We start from the raw sequence: 23,867 nt of genomic DNA, 5'->3' as shown, positions 1-23,867 counted from the left end.
ATTCCTTCCCCCCACCCAGCCAGCAACCAGCACTTTAGAAATATAATATTTATTTGGGATTAAATTAAAAAAAAACATAACACACCCCCTATACCACCAGTCGGGGGACACTGCGGGACAGATGTGGGTTTTTACAGCCACCCACAAACACGAGAGTCTCAATGACCAATGGCAACCACTTGTGGCCACCACATTCACCCTGCCAGGCTGAATACAACATAAAAAAAACATAATACAGCCCCATGAGCCAGCAGCTGCCTTTCTGTATGTCTTTGACCAAAATAAAGAGAGACACAGCTCCTGAGGGGCTCCATTTCAGCCACGTGGGCATGCACCTCCAGCACCACACACTCACACACACACAAACACAGAGCCCCTCTTCCAGCACCTGGCCCTTGCCACAGCTTTTGTCACTGGTGTCAGACATAGGAATACCAACAGATGCTGGGTCAGCATGGCCACCAAAACACCCACCACGGCCACCTGCACAAGCCCCCATCCTGCAAACCTCCCAATGCACTCACAACATAAAACAGGCTGGGCACAGGTGTCCCAGGGACAGACATTCTGGACATAGCTCCCCTGGGACTCAGCAGCAGCAACCCCCAGTGCAGCTGCGGGCAGAGAACAGGGTGCTGTTCAGGGTGGGGGGCACGCTGGGGATGTGGGGGCACAAACAACACCTACAGACACCACAGCAAGAGGGGAGGGGGGAGCTGGGGCTGACCGGGCTCTGCCAGCAAGGTGGGTGCCGTGCCGAGCCTGCGCCGGGATCGTGGGCGGCACACGGCTCGGGCATCGCTCCCGGCACGGCTGGCACCTGGCACAGGCAGCGCTGCCACTCTGGGCACCGCTGACCAGTCCTGCCTGGCCCTGTCACTGCGTGAAGGTGGACTGCAGCTCCTTGAAGGCTGCCTTCCTCTGCTTCAGCTCTTCTGCCTGCTTCTTCTTCTCCTCCTGCTCTGCTTTGATCTCCTCCTCAAACCTGCTGGCTTCGTTGATGGCTTGTGCCTGTAGATGGAAATGTTCAGCTGTGACCTCCACCAAGCTCTTCTGCCCACCCCAACATCTCCACCTCCCGCCTACCCGCCACCAAACTGCCCTGGTGCATTGCCATCTTGCAATGGGACCTCCTGAGCCCTGCCTCACCTTGGCCTCAAAGAAGTTCTTGGCGCCTTTCACGCCTTCTGTGGAGACGTCGATCTCAGAGAGCCGGGCCAGGGCGTGCAGCCCGCTGTCCTCCTGCAGCTCACCTGCTGCTGCCTTCCGGAAAATCAGCAGGAACTGTGAGGGGAGATGGCAGCATTGGCTCCCTGAAGACCTCAAAGCCACCACAGCCACTGCCCACCTTCTCACCAGCCTGAACAGTGGCTGGGCACATCTCCTTGCCAGCGTGGAGCCTCCTATCCCCTCACCTCTCGAAAACTGAGCTTGCTGTCCAGGTCTTCATCCACCTCCTTGATCATGTTCTTCAGTCCCAGGTGTGTCTGTGGAGCCCCCAGCTTCTCCATCATCAGCTTCAGCTCCATCAGGTCAATGAAGCCATCTTTCCCTGCGTCGTACCTGCAGGATGGTGGCACAATCCTGACTCATCACCACGGGGTGCAGAGCCCACACAGCCCCCCACACTGAACCCCCAGCAGCAGACCCCTGTGTGCTCTCACACTGGCTGGGAAGCAAAGAGGGCTGAGCAAGGACTTGGGCACTGATGGTCTCCGGCAGCTCTCCAGACCACAGGGAGCTGCCTCTGAACTGCTAACAACCCCCTGGAGCATTATCCAGGATCGTGCCTGTTTCCGTGTGGCACTTGGCAGGAGAACCTGCCAGGATGCTGCCAAGCCTGCTGCCAGCTCCCTGTGCCAGGAGCCTGAGCACACGCTCCCCTTGGCTGCAGCATGGGATAGCAACCATGGGGCTTAGCTCCCTGGGCACTGCTCCCCAGGTCACAGTGAGCTCTGCTCACTGATGCTGCCTACAGACCTGTCAGGAATGCCCCTCCTCTGACTCCTCCCTGTGGCCATGCCACAGTCCCCTCCAGCTTCCCCACAGCCACCCTGCTGTTCTCTCCCCTGCCCACTGCCTGTGCACCGTGGGCTGTGCCAGCAGCGTGCTGGCGTGGCACAGCAGGATCTCCATGGGGAGCCAGCACACAGCCACGCTTTGTACAGCTCCACACGTTGTAGGTGGGCAGCTACACACTGCACCCGTTGTGACAAAGCTTTTTTTTGGTATCTTGTCACTGCAGCAGCCACGCAGAGCCCCGGCTCCCCATGCAGCAGGTCCGTGACTCATCTGTACCTCCCCTGCTGCTGTCGGCTCTGTCCGTGTCTCCAGCAGCACCTTCCTGATCTGCCAGGGACCCCAAAATGGGGCTGGTCCTGCTCATCCCTGCCTACTGCTGCCATCACCCTCAGAGTGGGGCTGTGGGTACAGATCCCACATGATTTTTGCCTCTAGTACCCCACTTGGACTGATTGGATTGATCATAGAATCATAGAATGGTTTGGGTTAGAATAGACTTTAAAGACCACCTCATTCTAACCCCCTGCCATGGGCAGAGACACCTTCCCAGATTGTTCCAAGCCCTGTTCTTGGACACTTCCATGGATAGGACAACCACAGCTTCTCTGGACAACCTGTGCCAGGGCCTCACCACTCTCATGGGGATGAACTTCCTCCCAGTATCCAAACTAATCCTGCCCTCTGTCACTTTTGAAGACTTTCCTCCTTGTCCTATCATGCCATGCCCTTCTCCAAAGTCCTTCTCCATCCTGCATCCCACAGAGTTTCTCTGCAAGGGGCAGGTCAGCTGGCCTGACTTTGCCCCTTCATCCCACGCATGCCACCTCCCCAGATGCAGGGCACTTCCTTTCTTTCAATCCCCTCCTCTGTTTTTTTGGGATACCAGCATCCTGCATCTCCCAAAGGGCACCATCTCCCCTGTGGAGAGCCAGAACCCTTCCCTGCTTCACTTTATCCTCTACAGCCGGATTGTCACATCCCGAGGACAGCAGCAGCAGCAGCAGCGAGGACAGCGTGGCAGGGCTCTGCTCCAGAGCATCCTTCCCTTGGGAAAGCCCCAGCTCCCAAACCTCCCCAGTGGCTCGCAGCCCCGGCGCTGCTCCTTTCGCTGCAGCGAGACGCCGCAGCTGTCAGAGCAAACACTGAGCTGTCGGCTCCGGCCGCCGCTCCCGCCTGCGCGGCGCCGACACCCGCCCCGCCATCTGCGCCGGGAGCACGGGCACGGCCACCATCGCCCCGGCACCGGCCGCTGTCCCCCCGCGGGCCCCGAGCGCGCTGTCCCCGCCGCAGGCTCCCTCCAGCCCCGCTGCAGTGCTGGGCTCGCTGCCGTGTGCTGCCGGGGGTCAGAGCCCCCCCGAGGGCACGGGAGGCTCCGCGCACCGCCAGGGCTGGTTACAGGGTGTGCCCGCACCCCACGCATCCCCGCAGCCTCGTGTCACGGGGGTCACGGCCTCCGGCTCCCCAGTTCCTCCGCCTCCCCGCTCGGGTCCGAGCGAGACCACCCCGGACGCGGATGCGGATCCTCCCCCGGTGCCAGACGGGCTGAGGGTACTGGCATGTCGCAGCCATGCCTTCGCCTGTGCTGTATCTCCGCGCCTTCCCGGAGTCGCGCTGTGTCCACGCCTCCTGCACAAAGCACGCAGCGCGGGATCCATGGGGATGCTCCGGGCTGTCCCGTTCGCCCCTGGCTACTCCCGCGCATACCAGCGTGACCACGGTTGGAGTCACCCCGATTTCTGGCTCCCCCTGGAAATTTCCAGGGCTGGAGGCTCGCTGCCAGCCCCCCCTTCCCAGGGGCCGAGCTCGTGCTCCGAGTCACGCTCCGCCACGCGTGGTGGCACGCAGCGCGGGCAGGGATGCTGAGGACACGCCAGCCTGGCCTCTGCGGCCCCGGCAGCTGCAGGGATGTGGGATCCCTCGGTGATGCGGCAGAAGGAATGTGAAGGTCCCCGGTCCCCTCTTTCAGACCCCTTTCTCTGGCCTCAGCACCGGGGTACCCCCTCATGGGGGACAGGAGGCTCCTTCTGCGAGAATTTCGGGGCGCACAGGAACGCGTCCGGCAAGGAGCTGGGGAAGGTGTCCCCGGCACCAGTCCTGGGAGGGGTTTTGGGAGGAGAGAGGTGTCCCTGGCATCCCTCCTGAGAGGGGCAGGAGGGGGATCCCTTCTGCAAGCAACTGGAGGTGCCTTGGCATCCCTGCTGCACAGAGCTGGGGCAGGGGGAATCTCCGACAAGGAGCCGGGGTGATCCCTCCCGCAAGAGGTTGGGGTGCATGGGGGTCCCTCTCAAAAGGAATAGGGGGGGTCCTGCCCGCAAGCACGGGGCGGGAGGCGCTGGGACATCCGCCCTGCCAGAAGCCAGGATGCCGGGATGCAGGAACCGGGATGCCCTGGGTCCCCCGTGCCCCCCGGCACTGCCATCCGGGGACCCCCCTCTCCCTGTACCCCACACTCACTGTCGGAAGAGCCGTTCCATGTCGCGGAGCTGCCGCCGGGAGAACTCGCGGAACTCCCCGGCGGGGCTGAAGACGCGGCGGCCGCTGCCCCCGGGCGAGCCCTCGCCCACCGCCCGCCCCGCGGGGCTGCCCGGCGCCGGCCCCGGCCGCGGCCCCCGGCCCCGCCGCCCCTCCGGCTCCTCCGCCGCCGCCGCCGCCATGGTGCGGTGCCCGGATGGCCGCGCCGCTCCGCCCCGCTCCGCCCCGGGGCCGGGCTGCGGCCCCCCGGCTCCGCGCCCGCCCCGGGGGGCTCCGGCTGCCCGCCCCCGTCAGCATCGCCGGCCCCGCTGCGCCCGCCAGGCTCCCGCACCGGCCCCGGGGGGGGCCCTCCCCGCCGCCCTCCATCAGCCATCACCGCCCCTTCAGACCCCCTCCCCTCCACCGGCAGCATCCGCAGGGCTCATCAATCCCCCGGCGGGACCAGCCTGGATGATCCTTAGGGCCCGGCATCACCATACCCCGGTGGGATCCCCCGGACCATCTTCAGGGTCCCTTTCAACCCAAACCAACCCATGATTCTATGAGTCCATAGGCTCGAAGGAGGAGACGGGGAGTCTGGTGCACTCACAACCACCCGTGCTCTTGCCATCTCCATCCATTCGTGATCCAGATTTTACCAAGGGTGGCATGGAGAGGACACACAGAGTCATGGAGCAGCCCAACATCTCCAGATACACCTGCAGAGGATGCCCACGGCAGCACACCTTTAACCTATTCAAGCCTACAAGGTCATGCTTTGTCCCAAAGCAAACCCAGGCATTCAGACAGGGAAGGATCCAGCTTCTCCCAGCACAGGGAGCAGGAAAACCAGGCCACACCAATGCCCAGAGCCCCACTAGGGACTGGCCATTGAGCACACAGGGGTGCTTTGCATACCCAGAGACGATGTAGCCCTGCATCAGCCCGCTGCAGCCCTCCGCTTCCAGACCTTTTTATCCTATTAAAAAATAAAGACCAAGAAACTGCAGTGGAGCTTTGCTCACATCCAAATTATCCTCACCTGAAGGGGTCTGCAGAGGACTCAGCACATGGATTGCTCCGAGCAGTGCTGAGGCAGAGCAGCTGCAGGGATGATGTGTGGAGCTGCCTATTGCCTGCAGGGACCCCCTCCCCAAAACACTGCTGCCCCCCAAAATCCAGGGTCTGCTCTCACCTTTGCTAAGGATCAGAATCAGTAAGTGAGCATTCCTGGGGCGTTCCAGGAACTCCAGAATTCCGTACTACATCATGCCTTATGTTCCAGTTTCCCCATGACACAATGGAGACTGGAGGACACAGGAGTTGCAAGGGATATTTCAAGCCATGTTGGCTTCATGTGCTTGAGGCCACTTCAGCAAGGACAGGACATGCCCCCCACAACTGACTTTACACATTACTGGGCTGTATTCACATGCACAAATACACACACACATGTACACTGGGTATATCCTCACCACCTTTTCCATTGCCATTAACCCCACCACACTCTATGGGACATGGACTGTGGAAAAGTCAGGTCCTGCATTGTGCAGTCACACCAGTGTGCCCAGGAGCTACAGGATACAAACTGGAGCTCCTCAAAATGCACCCTCACCTCGTGCCACCTCCACCCTGACAGAGTCCACAGCGATGACTGTTCCTACTGCAGACCATCCCCTAGTGAAGGTCCCTGTGGTGCTGCTCCTATGAGCTCCCCGATTTGGCAGCACCTGCCATGCACCCCTTGGCCTTCGGCTTGCCCGAGCAGAGAGTCTTTGTGGCTCCAGGCTGCAGAACAGAGACAACAGACACAGCATTGACCTCGAGAGCTCAGCATCACCTGCTCCTTTCCCTCGCTCTCATACATGGTGCAAACCCATTGCTACAGGTGTCTGCACCTCCTCCAGCCTCACCAAGGGATGTGGCCATGATGCTGCGGCTGAGCACTGGGGGCCTGGAACCTCCAGCCTCTTGGGATGGTCCAACTGACCACTCTGTGGATGGTTCCCAACAGGTGGAGCTGGCTGTTGTACAAAGAGCAGGGGTTGGGTGTTGCCTTCTCACCTTGTGCCGTTTGGCCGCTTGCCGCAGCCTCTTCTCCTGGTCCAGCTGGAGCTGCATCCTCTCCAGAGCCTCTCTCAGCAGGGCCTTCTCTTCTGCCTCCCTGTGAGCTTCATCTTCCAGGTTGGACATCTCCTCCTGGCACCTTTGCAGGGAAGCTTGGCTCTGCCTGTGCAAAACAGGACGGGAGGATTCTGTTGGTCTCTTGCCCTTACCAACACCCTGACCCTCAGATGTGCTCTCCCACGCCTTCCTTGGTCCTGCTGACACCGTCCCTCTGCCCCAGCTGCTGCCACTGCTATCCCAGGCTCCAGCCACCCAGGACAAGGGAACCTGTCAAGGCTTTCTTGGCTCTGACACTGCTCAACTGTGTGAGGCTGCAGAAGGTACCACTGCAGAGAACTGGGAGATGCACTCCTCTTGACATTTGATTTTTGTACCATGGCCATAGACACAGACTGGTCCCAGACAGACACAGGACTCAGCAGTGTCATGTCACTTCTTGCCCCAAGCTCCCTGTCACTTGGCATCCAAGGACCAGGTCTCATTCAGAACCCTGGCTTTCCATACCTGAGCTGCTCCACACTTCCCTCATAATCTTTCAGCATTTCTTCTTTCCTTTCCAGGCGAACCTGGAGGTTCCTGATCTTTTTGTACAACAGCTCCAGGGCCTTCTGTCTCTGCAGCCCCACTTCTGCCCTTCTCTCCTGAGGAAGGTGCTGCAGAGGCTGCATTCCTGACAGCTCCTTCATCTCCACCAGGCTTCCCAGAGCACCGATTACATCAAGGTACTGTGGGAAGAAGAGGGAATGCATTATTTACCAGGTCTGCTGCATTCCATCACGCTGCTCAGCCATCTGCTTTCTGTCTGCTTTCCTGAGGACATGACAGTGTCCCAAGGAAAGTAGGTTTGCATCTCATTCCCACCTGCACAGCTCACTGGAATTGGATTGCTTCCTTTTCTAAGATGACTGTTTTCCCTGCTGGGTGTTTCCCTGCATTTTTGGAAGGAAGAAACCCCCTTGCACAACCCACCAGTTGTGCTACCCATGGACCCCTTCCCTGGCAGCTCCCTTCATTGCTCCCCAGCCTCTCTGATGTACCATGGCATGTTTTGGGGTCCCAGGATGTCCTGGCAGACACACAATGTGCTCTGGGCCATAGAATAGTTTAGATTGGAAGGGAAATTTAAAGGTCATCAAACCAATCCCCCCTGCCATGGACAGGGGTGTCTTTAACTGGACCACAGAGCAGTTAATCTTCAACATTCCTGCAGCATCCTGATGTGACATACCTCTGAAATGTTTTCAAAAAACATCTAAACTCTACACACTCTGGGCATGTAGACACACTCTACACCATTTACCACATCTATCCCTGACATACCATCTTCTCACCCAAGTCTGTCGCCTCAGCCATTTCCAAGCTCACTGTGCTGTTGGTGATCCTGAATGAGCTCCCATTAGGAACATGGTCAGGAACCTGCAAAGACAGGGAAGGACCCATGGAGCCCATGTTGGGCCTGGCTTTTGGTCAAATGCCTTGTGCCTCCCTTTCATCCCATGGGAAAACCACTCCAGTATTGCTGTGGTCCCAAGGCTCCCACCCCGCTCAGCCCATGGCATCCCAGGCAATGTGCTGGTCCTGATGGAGCTGCCCCCCTCTGCAGGAGCACTGCCTGCCATCCATTAGGCTGCATTTCCTACCCTGACTTCTTATGTAGCAGCTCTGAAAACCTATTTCTCCCTTTTCCAGGGTGCACTTTCCAAACAAAGTCACAGGCATTACAAACCACACACTGTCTCCCTACCTTGCCAGCCCTCAGTTTTTCTCCCAACACAGGAGCAGGTTCCAGCTCAAGACCTCTTTGTTGGGCTATTATTTTCTCTGGTAAGTCTTCCATCCAGACCACCAGTGGCTCTGAATCTCTCTTCACAGCACCTGGAGGCAAACAAGCAGGTGCCAAATTGTTCCACTCTCCACACAACTCTGAGGCTGCCCAGCTTTCCCAGCCTCCCTGTGAGGGTGGGGAGGCCCTGGCACAGGTTGCCCAGAGCAGCTGTGGTTGCTTCATCCCTGGAAGTGCCCAAGGCCAGGCTGGATGGGGCTTGGAGAAACCTGGGATAGTGGCAGGTGTCCCAAGGCAGGGAGCAGAACAAGATGGTCCCTAAAGTCTCTTGCAAGCCAAACCATTCCATAGTTCTAGGAGAGCCCTGCTCACCTGAGCCCTGTCTCTTCTCCAGCATCTTTACTCTCTCCCGGAGCTCGGCCAAACCTTCTTTCTGGCGCTGGATCGTTTCCTCGTGCCTGAGGCCTCGGCACTTCGCACCGAGCTCAGCCAAGGCTGATGGTGGCTCCTGAAAGAAGACAGCTTCTCCCCCAGTCTGCATCTGGCACAGCACAAGCTCAATGTAAACACAGCCTTGCTGCCAGACACTGGGCACTTGGCACAAGAGCAAAGCCTGGGGAGCATCTCCATGGATTGGGGGGGGGGTATAGGAGACTTGTCAGAGACCTCCTTCCTGCTCTGCTGTGCCATGGTCAGGATATGAACCCTGCAAATGCTCTGGAGAACCAGGAGAGGTTGGTGCACAGCTCTGAACAGCCACGTTGGCGTTTTCCCCTTGCCCTTTGCACCACCAGAGAGCATTTGCCATCTACACACAAACACTGGTGCACTTCAGAGACTGTGTCCCTACACAGACTTGGACATCACTCTCTACATGTGCACTGCCTCTCCCAGCCCCATCCAGATCCCCACATTATGAGAAACATCCAAAAATCTGTGATGGGGCTAGGGCCACAGGGCTGATGATGGCTGCAGACCCCCAGCTCTGGTCTGGCTGCTGTCTCCCCACATCTCTGCCCATCCCGCTCCTGACTGGCACCCCCGGCACTGGGATCTCCCCCTCCCATCAGGGAATGTGGAGCAGGACGGGCAGTGCCTCCCGCCCCTCATCAGCTGGCAGTGAGTCACAGCGCCCCCGCAGCCAGCCGGCCTCGCTGGCACGCTGCTGGCTGCCACCTTCGCTGTACAGAATGTACAATTCCCACAGCCCCTCCATCTGCTGCCGCCACCACCTGCCAGTTCTTCCCTTTTCCAGCCTCGGGAAAATCAAACAGGGATTTGGCACAGGAGAATGAGGAACGTTTCTTCCTGTCCTGTGCAACAAGCTGCCCCTACTTCTGCACATAGAACCCTAGAACTGGTTCTGCACTGCCTGCACAGCCAGCATCCACAGCTCGGCAAGCTGGGAAAAGGAAGGAATGCTTGCATGTTGCTATTCCCTCTAATTGGCAATTAACGCAGCCATTAGCACTCACAACACTTGGTGGTTCCAAAGTGCTGTGCAAACATCAGCTCATTAACCAGCAGCAGCCTGGTGGGGGCTGTGGGCTCCCCGGATCACAGGCAGCACAGGCAGCCCTGGCTCGGGAAGGGTGCCCGGCCCTCCCACCCTCGGGCCAGTGCAGGGCAGCTCCGGGCTTGGCTCTCACCGAGAAACACCACGGGCCATCAGTGCTCTTGGCAAACCCACACCTCGGTGCTCTCCATGAGCACTCACCCTCTGGGAGGCTTCACTCAGCTGCACTGGTGTCCTGGGAGCATCCTCTGTGCTCTCCAGTGTTTGTTGGGAAGCATCCCTCAGCACCTGGCAGCGCCTTTGGGCTTGGCTGTGTGGAGAGACAAGAAGTTGTGGGACCCCATGCTGGATGAAGGTGACCCAAACAGCTTGTGGAGAGCAGCACCCTGGGCACCCACTGATGACTACCATGGTGTGGGTGGGAACACTCGCTTAGATACAAGTGCCTGAGTAACAGAGCTACTGGCATGAGCTCCACTAAACCCCCATTTCAGTTCCTGTGTCATGGATTCAGAGCTGAGTTCCATCCTGATACTCTCCCATGTGCCTTTTGTTCTGAGGAGAACCCTAAACGCCATCAGCTGCTGGGGACACACAGAGTGGCATCTGTGAAGCCTTGGGTGATGTCAGGGTGTACCTTAATTCTTCAGCTGCTGCTCTCAGGGCCTGATCCTTCTCCTCCACAAGGCTGGACATCTCGGATAGCTTCTCCTGGAGCTGGTGCACTTCCCACTCCCGGTGTTTCAGCTGCCTCTGGCTGTGCTCCAGCTCCACCTTCTGCTCTTCACTCAGCTCCCCTAAGCACAGAACAGCCTCGTGGGATGCTGGCTGACTCATCACCCAGTCCTGGGGGATCTGCAGCTGGTGCACCCTCATGGAAGCAGCAATGGGGCTCATCCCTGCAGAGTCCTGCCCTTGACAGCTGCCCTCAGATCCTGGGCCATGCCAACAGGACATCCTGCTCTACTAAATCCCAGTCTCTTGGTGGAGGTACAAGCCAGGGCAATTCCTTGCTGTGGCAATTTTCCTTCAGTTTGAAGGAGGACAGGTCCTCGTGGGCTCTGTCCTCACGTTCACAGCTCTGCTCATGGAAGAATTCCAGGCAAGGCTTTCCCAGTCCACTGGCTTAGAACATCTTCAGCTCCAAGAAGTTCACCAGGGTGATTCTGAGCTCAGCTTTGTCTACCTGCTCTCCCCCTGATTACTCTGCTCTCTCACTGTCACTGCTATTACTTAGCCAAGGATGGGAAGAAATTCACCTTCCCAAAGGGAACAGACTGCCTGCTTTGCCCTCAGCAGGACAAGGCATTGCCTGAGAATTGTGACATCAATTTCCTGTGATCTGTGTGTGCTTGGAAGAGGATGGGGATGATGGCAGCCACACAGTGCACATCACCCACCTCTCATGTCCGACATCCTGGCTCTGGTTTCTGACAGCTCCCTGCTGAGCCTGCTGATCACTGCCTTCTTTTCCAGGAGTGTGCCCTGCACCACTGCCAGCTCCTCCTGCAGTTTCCTGGGAAAGATCAGTGCAGATCTCACAGCCACCGGGAAGCCTCATTGCAGGAAGCCCATGCATGCCTTCCTGTGCTGCACTCCTGCTTAATATTTTATTATTTAATTATTTTTTAACCAGCCTTTTGGTCCCCTGGGGCCACCCTGTGGTGTGGGATTGGCCACACCACTTGCTGTCACCTGGAGCCATCCAGAGGGGATGGCAGATTGTCACGTGCTGTTTGGCATCACTTTGATGCTCTTTGCCCTTAGAATCACTTCAGCCTAGCAAAGGGACTCAAGTCCTGTCCCAGACTGAAAAGATCTTGGGACAGGTGGCGTTGGACTTCCTTAGGCTCTCCCAAGTGATCCCTGCCCTTCTCTAAGCATCTCTGATCACCATCAGTGAGTGCTGCTCACCTCAGACAAACATGAGACTCCATGGCAGGACAAATCTCCAGCCAAGTTCCTGATGCTGAGCTGTGGGCATCACACTGAAGTCCTAAAGGACACAAGAAAAAAAGGTCTATTACTTCTTTGTAGCACACAGATGCTTGTTGCTTCTGCTACACAAATAATTTCCTTTGTGTGGCAGCTCTGAGGACTGTCTCTTTGGGAAACCCATGTCCCTGAGAGCCCAGTTCCAAGGCCAACTGGACAATTCTTGACATCCAGCCTTGATTGGGATTGCTTCTGTCTTGGAGAAGCCCAAGGCATGCCAGTCCTGTAATTTTAGAGGGCAAAGAGCCCTCGGTGGCAAAGCCCTGACAAAACCACCAAACAATGAAAAAATGTTCTCCAAAACCACCAAACAATGAAATGGCTTCTGCAGAGCCTCACAGAGCTTGTCCTGCAGGGGAATAACCTTCATTCAACATCTTCCCAATGTTTTCTATAGCAGCAAACTCACTGTTCCATCTCCACACACATTTCATGATAACCCAGCCAGTTCCTGGTACAGGCACATCCCATACAACCCTCACCTACCTTCCATCTTTTCCACAAGTGCTGCCTTTTCCTCCTCCAGCACCTTCTGCTGCTGCGTGGCCTCTAGCAGCCTGTCCTCTAAAGCCAGGATGGTCAGGGAATGCTGCCTGCTTTGCTCCCTGTATCCTGCTACCTCTTCTTGCAGTTTCTGCCTCTGCAACTCATTTTCCTCCTGGACAGCCCTGAGCTGTTGGCTCTGCTGGAGCACCTGCTGCTGTAACACAGCCTGGGAAACAAGATGTGGGAGCTTGGTTGGAAGCACTGGGGTTTCTTTTGGGATCACCATCAGCATCATCTCTCCTGGATGGTGATCACAAGAATGGGGGAAGGGAAGGATTTTTGGGATGGGGGAAGCCTTCTTCTCCAGCACTGCATCCTCCACCTGCACAGGTCGGTGCAAGTACCTCTTGTGCAGTGATTGTCTTCAGCTTGTGCAAAGCTTCTCTCAGCTTTCCCTCTGTCAGTTCCTGCTCCTCTGCCTTCTTTGCTGTTGCCTATCAGAGGAAATTAGCAGTAATTAGGTTAGCCAGGAATCCACCTTTCTTTGTGCAGAGCTGCTCTCTGTGTATTTGGGGGGGCAGGGAAACCCCTTCTTCCACTGATTTGAGCCCCTGGAACATCACACTACACTTTCCCTTTTCTTCATTCCAAGAGAGAGCTGTTCTGCTTCACCTCTCATGCTCACCTCAGCCATGCTTCTTAGGTGGCTTTCCAACTCTTGGATCTTCCTCTGCTCTTCCTCCACAGATTTCTTGCACTTGTCCTTCTCCTCAGTGACAGCGCTTTCCAGAATCTGTGAATCAAGGGACCACAGATTCACTTCAGGAAAAAAAGACCTCAGCTCCAAGGACGAAAGCTGCAGGGAGGGTCATTGCTCCAGAGCAGGGGGAGGTGATGTGAGAAAAGTAACTCAGTGAAAGAGAGGATGGGAGCACCTGGGGAAAAGCACAGCTGCGAGACTGGGTAGGAGCTGCTTGGCTGCTTCTTGCCTGAATCCTCAGAAAACTGAACACCAGGAAACCACCATTCCCAAGGTGCCAGACACAGAAGCAGACTGGAAACTGTCCTACAAGGCCACCATGATCACAACACACACATGGCAAAACACCCATTCACATCCTGACTGACACTGCACCCCACACCAGAGCCACTGGTGCAATTGCCTGGGCCCCCCTGGGGCTGAGGGGGACTGCTGCCTCCTGCTCCACAGGAATATCCTTTTCCTGCCAAAAAGGAGCCAACAGGACCCCAGCAGGGGGAGGGGGAGAAGGCTTGAGAAGAAGCAGGGCAATGTTTCCCCTAAGCTCATGGATCACAAAGCTCCTTGCTTTCCCCTTTCCTCTGGTGACTGACTGGAGGCTGTGCATCCTGATGGTGCTTCCTGCAGGTGCTTCCCAGCTCCACCATGGGTATTTTTGTGAGTTTACACCTCCTGGATCCATATGGGAGGATATCTAGTCCCTTGGACTGCATTCAGTTTGGGGCTAGAGGTTCCTCCTCCTGTTATCCAACACTCCTATAGACATCCATTTTTCCTGCATAACATTCCTCTTCTGAAACACCAACCATGTCACTGTACCTGTTTGCTCTCCTTGTCCTTTTCCAGGACAATTTGCTGGATTTTTATCTGTAAGTCTTGCTCATGTTTTGCTTCCAGCTCTTTTGTGTGCTCCTGCAGCAGCTCTGCCTGCAGCTCCTGGAGCTTCTCTAATTGCTCCTGCAGGGAGACATGGAGGTATTAAAGGAAGTGTGTCAGCAGCAGGGCAAGAAATAAAACTCCCGTGTACATTTACTCACAAAAAATTCACAAAAGAGATCTCCTCTCCATCCTGCTGCATTAGGGATAAGGATACACTGACAGTGGGCTCTGTCTCCCTTACCTTACATTTCCCATGGACTCAGGGATCTCAGACACTGCACATCCCCAGTCCAGGTGCTACACTGGCTTGCTTGGGACTGCCATCATATTTGCCCATAGAAAGAGTCCAAATCCACCTGGTTTATGTGCATAAATATTCTGTACCTGCAACATCTGATTCCTCTGTGCCATCTCCTGACTCTTTTCCAACAAGCTCCCGAGAGCAGCCAACAGCCCTGCAAAAGTCAACAGAGCCTCACTGTGTGGGGTGCTCACACACCATATTAGGGATATCCAGGAAAATTTCTTCATGAAAAGGATGGTCAGGCATTGGAATAGGCCACCATCCCTGGAAGTGTTCAAAAAAGTGTGAGGCTGTGGCACTTGGGAACAGTGCTGGCTTAATGTACTTGGTGACCTTGGATGTATTTTCCAGCCTTAAAATTTCCATGATTCTGTGATTTTCTCCCCAAGGAGTGGCTCATGCTGGACTTTCTCCTCTACATCTGGCTTGCCAGGACATCCCACATTCCCAGGGATGACACATACCTTTGCCAGAGGTGTGCAGGTCCATCCCCGCGCTGTCCAGGAGCTGCTCTGCACCCTCCAGCCAGGACAGGGGACCACGTGCCATGTCCACCACTGCTGTCCTGATGGCTGAGACAGAGGGATCCAGGCACAACAGCTGCAGCTGCCCCAGCTCCCCTTGCAGGCTGGCACTGCTGCAGGGGCTCCTCAGGCAAGCCTGGAACAAATGGATCCAGTGGGGAACAAGGCAGTCTCCACTGTCAGTGGCCTTCAGGGACTGGCAAATGATACAACATTTCTGAACATCTCAGGCCAGGCTGGATGTGGCTTGGAGCAGCCTTGTCCAGTGGAAGGTGTCTCAGCCCATGGCAGGGGGTGGAACAGGATGGGCTTTATGGAGAAAGTGTGACAAACTCCAAGGAACATGAACACTTAGGGAAGATGCTTTATTTCAGGGTTGTATCTTTACTCTGACCTTCCCTCAGGCCAACAAAACACCCTGTGCTGCCATCTCCCAGCTGCCATTTGGTCCTCAGTATTTAAAGGGCTGACCTGGAGCTTCTGCAGGGAGTTCTTGAACACCTCGATGTTTGCAGACACCTCCCTCTCCTTTGCAAGCCTGGAGCTTAATTCCTTCTGCAGAGTCTTCTCTCTCTCATGGCTTTGTTTGTTTTCATCAGAGATCTGCCGGACCTTCTCTATCACCTGGCAAAAGTGGGTGAAGAAAGAGGAGGATAAGGCTCATGCTGTTTTCCAGCTGAGGGGCCAGGGATTGTCTCAGAGAGCAACAACTGAGAGTTGCTGCAATCTGGCAGCCACATCAGACTTCTGGGCTTGTCCCTGTTGCAGACCACTGACTCCCTCCAAGCTCTGGGAGACAAAAAGAACTGTGTCCCCTTTGTGTCATGGAGTGTGGCAGCAGCTCTGGCCACAGAGAGAAACACACAACTTTCCCAGTCGTCATTCTGGGAAAGTCTGTGAGAAGATCAGAGAAAAGAACGAGAAACAATTCTTAACTTGCTGCACCTGGTATTGTGAATATGTGCAATGTGCTATGGAGATTTGTTTACCAAAGGGTGGTTTCTTAATTAGCCAGTGGTGATGATGTTTTAATTAAAAGACCAATCAATTCTACCTGTAGGGAACTAGGATATAAAAAGAGCAATGGGTTTCTTAATAAAGATTATTGATCAGCCTTCTGTGAATTCATGGAGTCTGTGCCAATTATTACCCAGCCAGGGGCTGGTTTGCTGTAACAGTGGAGCAGTGCCATTAACCTGGGACAGCCACAGCCCAAATCCTCCTCTGGAGAAGCCTGGGTGCTGCAGCCCTACTGCACATGGAGCAGGCACCAGGGCTGTTCTGCAGCAGCTGCTGTGAGCTGCTGGGGCTTTGCAGGCTCCCAACATCTCTGTGAGCTGTCCAAACTCACCTGCTGCTCTGTTACAGGCTTCCCTGTGCTGCCAGCTGCTGATGGAGAACAGACTTGCATCACTCGGGTCTTGAAGGACTCCAGCTGCAGCAGGGATCCACACATGGAAACAAACACCACCAATCATTGACAGCCACTCTGCTGATCACTGATGGTCCGTATCTAGCGTGATGTTATCTGCAAAGGGCTGTCTCTGCCCAGAGCAGCATTACCCAGGCACTGAGGAAGGTTGGTGTGGCTCCCAGACAGCATAACTAAGATTAGAGATTCCTTTTCTGTATGCTAATAAACTGCTAAGTTGTCCACACTGCCCACACCAATTCTGGATAAGCCTTTTATACTTCACCCAATGACAAGATAAGTCCCGTGCCAGGGTTTGGTGCTCAGGACTCTGGGTTTCTGTTTCCCCAGCACATCTTCCCCATGGGAAGCTGCATCCCTGTGCTGCCCACAGCCCAGTGGTGATGTTCCCATCCCTGCCATCCCTACCTGCTCCCCAGCTCTCTGCACATCAGACCGCAGCAGGCGCTCCCTGCGCTCCATCTCCCGCAGCTGCCGCGCCTGCTGGGACCACGCTGCCTTCAGCTCCTCCTCTGCCTGCAACGAGAGCTTTGGCATCTCAGAGTGACCTCCAAAACCATGCCACGGGCATTTCAACCACTGCTCCCATCAGACAAATCCAAATGTGCCTTTGGAATAGCAGGAGACAGACAGCAGTCCTGGTGCAGGGAGTGGGGTGCAGCATGGACCCTTCATGGCACTTTTTCTCTGGGTTTCATCCCTGGGACATTGTCCATCCTTGACTTCCTCACCCAACACCCACACAGGGCACTTGGCCATCTATTTTTCTTCCATCAGGGTCCATGGTAGAGCTCAGGGCAGTTGGATGCCCTGCCCATCCAGCCTGTGCTCCCAGGGATTGCTGGTCCCCATCCCACCCCTCTGGGATGATGGCACCTGCCCTCTGTGTGTCCCCTGCAGCCAACGGTACCTTGGCTTTCTCAGCCAGTTGCTTTTGGACACTCTCATGCTTCTGGATCTGCCTCTGCAGCCCCTCCAGGTCCCGCTGCAGCTCCTCGATGCGCTGCAAGAGCCCAGGGAGGGTGGGGGTCTCACCAGGGCAGCTGGGCACTGCCCCTCTGGATGACCTCCACTGATCAGCAAGATTTCCTGCCCATCTAACTCACTCTGTTTACTGCAATTCTCTTCTAACCTGCACTTACTGTGGTTATATCAGCTTACAAGTGGAAGTCAAGCTGATTTCTGACCACATCCCCCCAAGCCCCCTCTCCCCCACCCTCCCCTTCACACTGTAAACCAGCGTTGCAGGTCCAGGACTTGCTCAGGTCTCATGCCCATTGTGTGCCTTTCAGGACAGGAGCTGAGTTCCAAAGAGCTCCCTTACAATGCCCAGTTAATTATTCCCTCACTGATGTGTTCCTGCAGCCACTGCTTACCCAAAGTGACTTTTGACTCACGTTTCTGCAGGAGATTAGTTCCTGCTCTCTGAGTTCATGCTTTGTTTCTTCTTTAATTCTCGAGCACTAGAAGGAATGGCAACCAAGGAAAATAACCATCAGGGCAGTGGTACCATTGCTCCTGCTGTGAATGGGACACTGGCACAGGCTGCCCAGGGCAGTGGTTGAGTTGACATCTCTGCAGGAGTTTAAAAGACACTTGGGGACATAGTTTGGTGGTGGCCTTGGTGGTGCTGGGGTAATGGCTGGACTCAGTGATCTTACAGGTGATTTCCAACCTCAGCAATTCTGGGACTCACAAATCAATCCTTGTGATCTCCTGGTACACTGCAGCCAACACAGTCTCTGCCCTTATCATGCTCCCAGTGCAGCTCTGCCAGTTGAGGAGGAGCTGCCCATGCAGAGGAACAACCTGCTGCTGCACAAGCCACCTTCTTTAAGGACAAATCCAGGCTGGGCCACAGGGAGCCCCATGGCACAGTGACATGGCTTCTCGAGAGGAGCTTGGCAGGAATATTTTGTGTGTACAAACAGCTACTGTGCTCACAGGAGCCCAGAGCACACAGGACCTGATGCAGAGCAAGGAGGGAGATCCAGCTGGGGAAGGAGACCCTGATCCATGGGCATCCTGGCACACCCAGACATGGTCATGGGACCATCACCACTATATCCCAGTGATACAACTGCTACCATCCTCACCAGGGAGAAGCACAACCCTTCTCACCTGCTTTCCCACCTTATGGCCATGTCAAACAGGAGGTCATAAATTACTGAGCCCCTAATTAGTGCTACCTTGGCTGAAACCACGGCCAGCTGCTTGTCCTTCTCTCGGTTTTCCTTACTCAGTTTTTCAGTCTCTTGCTGGAGCTGCTGGATTTTCTGCTCTTTTTGCATGTTGCTCACCAGACCTGAGGAAAACAACTCTGGTCAGAGGTCACCCAGGTGTGACATTTAGATGGGATATTGGGAAGAAAATCTTCCATGTGAGGGTGGGGAGGTTCTAGCACAGGGTGCCCACAGAAGCTGTGGCTGCCCCATCTCTGGAAGTGCCCAAGGCCAGGTTGGATAAGGCTTGGAGCAGCCTGGGATGGTGGAAGGTGCTCCTGCCCATGGCAGGGGTGGAATGAGGTGCTCTTTAGGGTCCCTTCCCACAAGGAACTAGGAATAATTTGTTGCCTGTACAGTTTGGCCAATGCTTGCTCCTTATCCAGAGCCAGTCCCAATCTGCTTCATGCCCTGACTCAAAGCTCCAGGGATACAATACCTGCAGTCAAAGCCTGGTCCCTCTTCAACTTCTCACTTTCCCTCCGCAGCCTCCCAACCTCCAGGTCTCTCTCATGGAGGGAACGGCTGAAAACTTGGTTTGAGCCTTTCTGCAGGTCATTGATCTGCAAAACACAGATTTACCTGTGCTCCTCACCAGAACGTTCACTGACTGCTACCCCTTCAGAGAGGGTCAGCTGGCACTTGTGGTTTGGTTAGACTGCTCTTTAGCATCTTCAAATACCATCCTAAATGTGCTCTGGCTGTTCCTGCTGAAATCCTAATGCCAGAGGGAGGGAGGGGAGGGGAGGGAAGGGAAGGGAAGGGAAGGGAAGGGAAGGGAAGGGAAGGGAAGGGAAGGGAAGGGAAGGGAAGGGAAGGGAAGGAAGGCTCCCTCCCTCATTTCCCTTGATTTCAGACACACAAACCTCTCCTGCCCAAACCTGGGTTACCCCACAAACACACCTGTACCTGAGAGGTGTTTTCCCTGCTCGGTGCCTATGGAAGCCTCCAGTACCTGTTCCCTCAGGGCTTTGATCTCCTCTGTTTGGGCTCCCAGCTCTTGGTTGAAGGTGAGCAGCTTCTGGGTCAGCTCAGCCTCGTTCCTCATGGCTGCCTGGGCCAGTTTCTTTGCCATGGCTGCAATCTCCTCCTGTAGGTCTCTCATCACCTCATCCTTCCCCTTTAACTCTGTTTCCAAACCAAAAAGGCGACCCACTTCCTTCTCCAGCAGCTTCTCACCCTGCTGGCAGACCCAGGTTCCACTGGTCACTCTGCAGCCACAGAAGCGGCCCAGGGGTACCAACTCAAGGCCATCAGCAAGGGGCCCTCTGTCCCCAGCTTGGCACATCCTCCAGCCACCCACTGTCCCCATCCACCTGCTCTGGTGGCAGCCCCCACACCCTGCTGGGACTCCTGGTGGGACACAGACATTGGACAGGATTCACCTGCTCCTCCAAGGACCAGGACAGGGTCCTCCCTCTCCCCTCCCTGCCCAGCATTACCTTCCCCTGCAGGAGGAGATCCACCTTGTGAGGCCCCAGGGAAGGGGCTCTCCCCACACTGCTTGCACCATCACCTGAGAAGCTGGCTGAGACTGGAAGAAAGCAAATTATCAGCATGAGAAGTGGCTGCAGGCAGCAAAAATGCTCCCTGCAACACTCTTTTCCCTTGTCCCAAAACTACTTCAAGGCAGTGGCCACTATTCAGGGCATGAGCTCACTTCACAACCAGCAGAGAATCAAAAAAAAGACTGCAAAAAACTTAGACTGCAAACAGTCCGCACAGAAGACAGAGTTAATTCACCTCTGGGAACCAAAACAGCCTAAAAGCAACAGAGACACAGCAGAGAGAGGCTGCCTTTATTTTTCAGCACTGGCCAGCCCCCCAGAAAGCTCTGCTTTTTTGTCTTTCCACATGGGAACAGCTCTGCTCACTGCCATTAGGGCATGGAGATCCTTTGGGCTGTTCTCAAAAAAAGGAATTTGTTCTACCCTGGCTGTGTGTGTCCCTGCCTTTGCCCTCACTGAGGTTTTCAGTTCAGCACTGGGACTGCACAGTGCTGCCTCACTGCTGGCTTTGTGCTGCTCATGACAGCTCAAAAATCCCAAGCCCACAGCAGGAAAAGCACAGCACTGTGCACCAGGCCACAACATCCATGGCAAATGTCCCATTCTCCAGCCCAAACCCTCACCTCTGCCCTGCTCTGTCACATACTTTATTTCCAGAGGTGCACTGGATACAGATCTATTTTAAAGTGCTTTCACTTGAGACAGCCACTTCAAAGGAGGAAAAAAACCCACTTTACACGGGAGTCAGGAACAGGTACAAGAGTCAGTGGTGCAGATAAAGTCAGTCATGGCCCTTCTGGGTCCCACACCAGGAAAAAGGAAGAGGAAATGTCCCTCTGCAAGGGCAACAGCATTCCCCTTGGGATGGCACAGCTCATTTGCTCATTTCTTCCCTGACCCAAATGCCACCCAGGACCACACATGGATTTTGATCAGCTCCAGGGGACAATGACTTGCACCCAGTTGCTCAACACTCTGCTCCAATCAAGTGGCTCTGTGAGGACACTGGGACAGAAATGGCTGGGTTTGGCACCATGGAGTACCTGGCCTCACGGCAGAGGTCCTGCTGGAGGTGTCCAGAGAGGTGGCACTGGCTGTGCTCCTGTCCCGGGCACTCGCAGGTCGCCTTGGCAGCACCAGATGGGGCACACGGCCAGGGGCTCTGGGGGCCCCACTGCCCAGGGAGTCAGGGGGAAGCTGCCCCTGCAGCGAGGGCAGGCACAGAGGAGATGCAGGAGTCCAGGGTTTGGGCTCTGCAGCCACCTGCAGCTGCCCACTCCACCCCACGTGGCGTTTCAAGGGGGGACAGGACATCTATGGTGGGAAAGCACCAAATTATCTGTAAGATTTTAGGAAATATTTTAGCCCTGGATTCACGTGCACTGTGTTGTGGAAAACGCAGGCACAGATCTAAGCAGAAGCACAATTTTAGATTTTTCCCATTTCCATTATGCAAGGATCAGATTTTAATCAGGGCATTCAGATGCTTCGCTGAAACAGAAGGAAATTATTGGGGTTTTCTGCTTTTTGAGCTTTTCCCTCTGCATCTGAATGCCCTAATTCTGCACATCATTTGCACAATCCAGGAGCACTCCTTTCACAGCTCTCCTGGCTCACACATGGTCCTATCCCATTTGTTTCTCCCATTCTCCCAGGCAAACCAAAGCCTCTCATTACGTTCCTGCCTTCCCATCAGCTGGGCCTGTCAGACTGGGAATTAGGACACTGTGTGCTGCTCTCCTAAAGAGCAGAGCTTTCCAGGACAGTGGGGACAAGCCACCACCAATGTCTCAGTGACAAGGGCTGCATTAAACATCTGCCAGGGGGTCAGACCTGGGTGTGGGTCCTTCAACCCCCGGCTGTTAACAGAGCCCCAGACCCCAGTGCAGGCTCCCTGCACCTCCAGCACCTTCCCTTCTCCAGGGCACATCCCAGCCCTGCTGCTTTGCTCCTGCTGCTGCCCATGGCGCTGGCTCCCAGCAGGATGGCACAAAACCTGACAGGGTCCTGTCTGGGCATGGCAGGATGTGATTCCCAGCCAGGTGTGCTCCTCTGCACAGCACCTCCTCTCAGACTCAGAGGAGAGATCCCTCCCCTCGTCAGACACTTCACAGTGAGGTGGTTCCCTCCCTGCAGGCAGCAGGGTCAGGCTTCAAAGCTGCCCCTCCAAAGGAGGATCCCAGGGTGAGGAAAAGGCACCCATGGACGGGCTCTGCATCGCTGTGCAGACCCAATCCTGTGCTCACCTGCCCTTGGGAATTCAACTGTCACTGCTCCAGCACAATCTAGTTTTACCTAGGCAGCATCTTGGATTCTTCAAGAGGCAAAATAATAAAAATATTACTGGGGATTATCAGTTGCTCTATGTTTTATTTGAAACCAAACTTCTCTCTTGTTAAGTGGCTTGGGAGGAAACATAAAATGCAAATAGAGGGAAAGGACATTTTCCAGGTCTTCCTTTGCTAATGCATCTCTATCCCATGCTTTTCCATTTTCCTACCGAACTGCCTGAGTTTCTTCAGCAGAGGGAGCTCCAGCTTTTCATTTCCTCCTCCCCCGTGACAGGAAAGATGTGAGCTACTGTCTTTACAAATAATTTGATGGGTCAAGGTATGGGTGTTGACATCTTTGAAATGGGTCTTAATGTCTCTACTGACTTTGGGCAGCAGGTTTGTTGTAGAGCGCAGATAGCTTGGCTCCTGAGATAGTCAAGGGTCTGCACAAGGCTGAACTCCTGAACTTTGGGGTAAAACAGTCGGTTCAAGGGGGAAATATGTGGTAGGTGGTTCGGGAAGGCTGTACCTTCCTAGTACCTCGGCCAGAGGGAAAAGGAAGCAGGCACCGTGCAGCCAGGAGTGAGGATAAGAGGAGGCTGAGCCCTCCGAAACCCTGAGAGAGAGAAAACCCCAGGGGCATGTGCCTCACTGGACTCTCTTCCTTTATTGGGAGAATAAGTTATCTGGGAGATAAATTGGGAGAATTATTTATCTGAATAACGGTGAAGGACTACTCTGTCTCCTTTTTGGACATAAACCTCTGGCGTTTGTGGATTTTCCTGACACTCATCTTTGGCACCTTTCCTCAGGATCTCCAGATGAGCTGGGAGCGAGTTCCTGCTTCTGAAGCCTTCCCTGGACAGCAGCACCTACCCAACCAATTTCCCCGGGCACCTTTCCCTGGGCATCCCCAGCCCTACCTGGGCAGCCCCCTCCAGCACCAGCTCGAAGGACGCTCCCGCGGTGCCGAAGCTCAGGATGTCCCCCGGCCTCACCCTGACAGCCGCGTTCTGCACCTGGCAGCTGTTGACAAAGGTGCCCTGGGGGGAGTTGAAGTCCTGAAGGATGAAGCTGTTGTCTGAGGCGGAGAATTCCAGGGCTGCATGGCGCTCTGCTACCCCTGCAGACTGGGAGTATGTGAGGGACAGGCAGGGAACGCTGCTGGAGGTGGCTCCAGGTTCATCCCTGCTTTGCCAAGCCCCTTTCCTGCACACTTTGCACGGAGGGCTCCATCCCCTTCCCTTCCCTTCCCTTCCCTTCCCTTCCCTTCCCTTCCCTTCCCTTCCCTTCCCTTCCCTTCCCTTCCCTTCCCTTCCCTTCCCTTCCCTTCCCTTCCCTTCCCTTCCCTTCCCTTCCCTTCCCTTCCCTTCCCTTCCCTCCATCCCCCTCCCGTTTTAGGATGCTCAGCCGCCTTGGCCCTACCTGCAGGACGATGTCAGCCCCTCTGTGGCTCCCGATGGTCGTGGTGTAGGATTTCAGCTGGAAACACCCCTCCGAGCTCTTTAGGAAAGCTCGCATTGCCCAACCCCCCCTAGCAAGGCTTGCCCCAAACAAATAAGTCCTCAGTCAGCAATTTCCCCCC

General features: G+C 55.4%; 1 protein-coding gene across 21 annotated transcripts; it reads right to left on the bottom strand.

The window, feature by feature from the left end:
* Positions 1–33: 33 nt before the first annotated feature.
* On the bottom strand, positions 34–23,838 carry LOC129129803 (EF-hand domain-containing protein D2). 21 transcript variants are annotated; one of them, XM_077190403.1, is made up of 30 exons: positions 23,708–23,838; positions 23,206–23,412; positions 21,053–21,323; positions 19,944–20,035; positions 19,457–19,684; positions 18,941–19,064; positions 18,469–18,584; positions 17,677–17,742; positions 17,190–17,282; positions 16,688–16,795; positions 16,199–16,282; positions 15,319–15,471; positions 14,788–14,983; positions 14,404–14,474; positions 13,960–14,097; positions 13,066–13,173; positions 12,785–12,874; positions 12,381–12,606; positions 11,814–11,895; positions 11,300–11,415; positions 10,537–10,696; positions 10,101–10,209; positions 8,756–8,924; positions 8,345–8,475; positions 7,921–8,016; positions 7,105–7,325; positions 6,538–6,703; positions 6,089–6,261; positions 5,669–5,780; positions 4,891–5,192 (listed from the first exon to the last, which is right to left on the bottom strand). In XM_077190403.1, the coding sequence occupies exons 1-28, from the start codon at positions 23,801–23,803 to the stop codon at positions 6,178–6,180; spliced, it is 3,801 nt and encodes a 1,266-aa protein (XP_077046518.1). In that variant the 5' UTR covers positions 23,804–23,838; the 3' UTR covers positions 4,891–5,192; positions 5,669–5,780; positions 6,089–6,177. The 21 variants fall into 21 exon arrangements, with proteins under 21 accessions (XP_077046533.1, XP_054503590.1, XP_077046532.1 ...); XM_077190401.1 differs by lacking the exons at positions 4,891–5,192; positions 5,669–5,780 and adding an exon at positions 1,493–1,563; XM_077190406.1 differs by lacking the exons at positions 4,891–5,192; positions 5,669–5,780 and adding an exon at positions 1,493–1,563 and having other exon boundaries at positions 8,756–8,891.
* Positions 23,839–23,867: the final 29 nt, after the last annotated feature.

Source organism: Agelaius phoeniceus, chromosome 24 (genome assembly GCF_051311805.1).
Source record: "Agelaius phoeniceus isolate bAgePho1 chromosome 24, bAgePho1.hap1, whole genome shotgun sequence".
Lineage (NCBI taxonomy): Eukaryota > Metazoa > Chordata > Aves > Passeriformes > Icteridae > Agelaius > Agelaius phoeniceus.
Note: the sequence above shows the minus strand (reverse complement) of the source record. Positions and strands in the feature narration are given on the sequence as shown.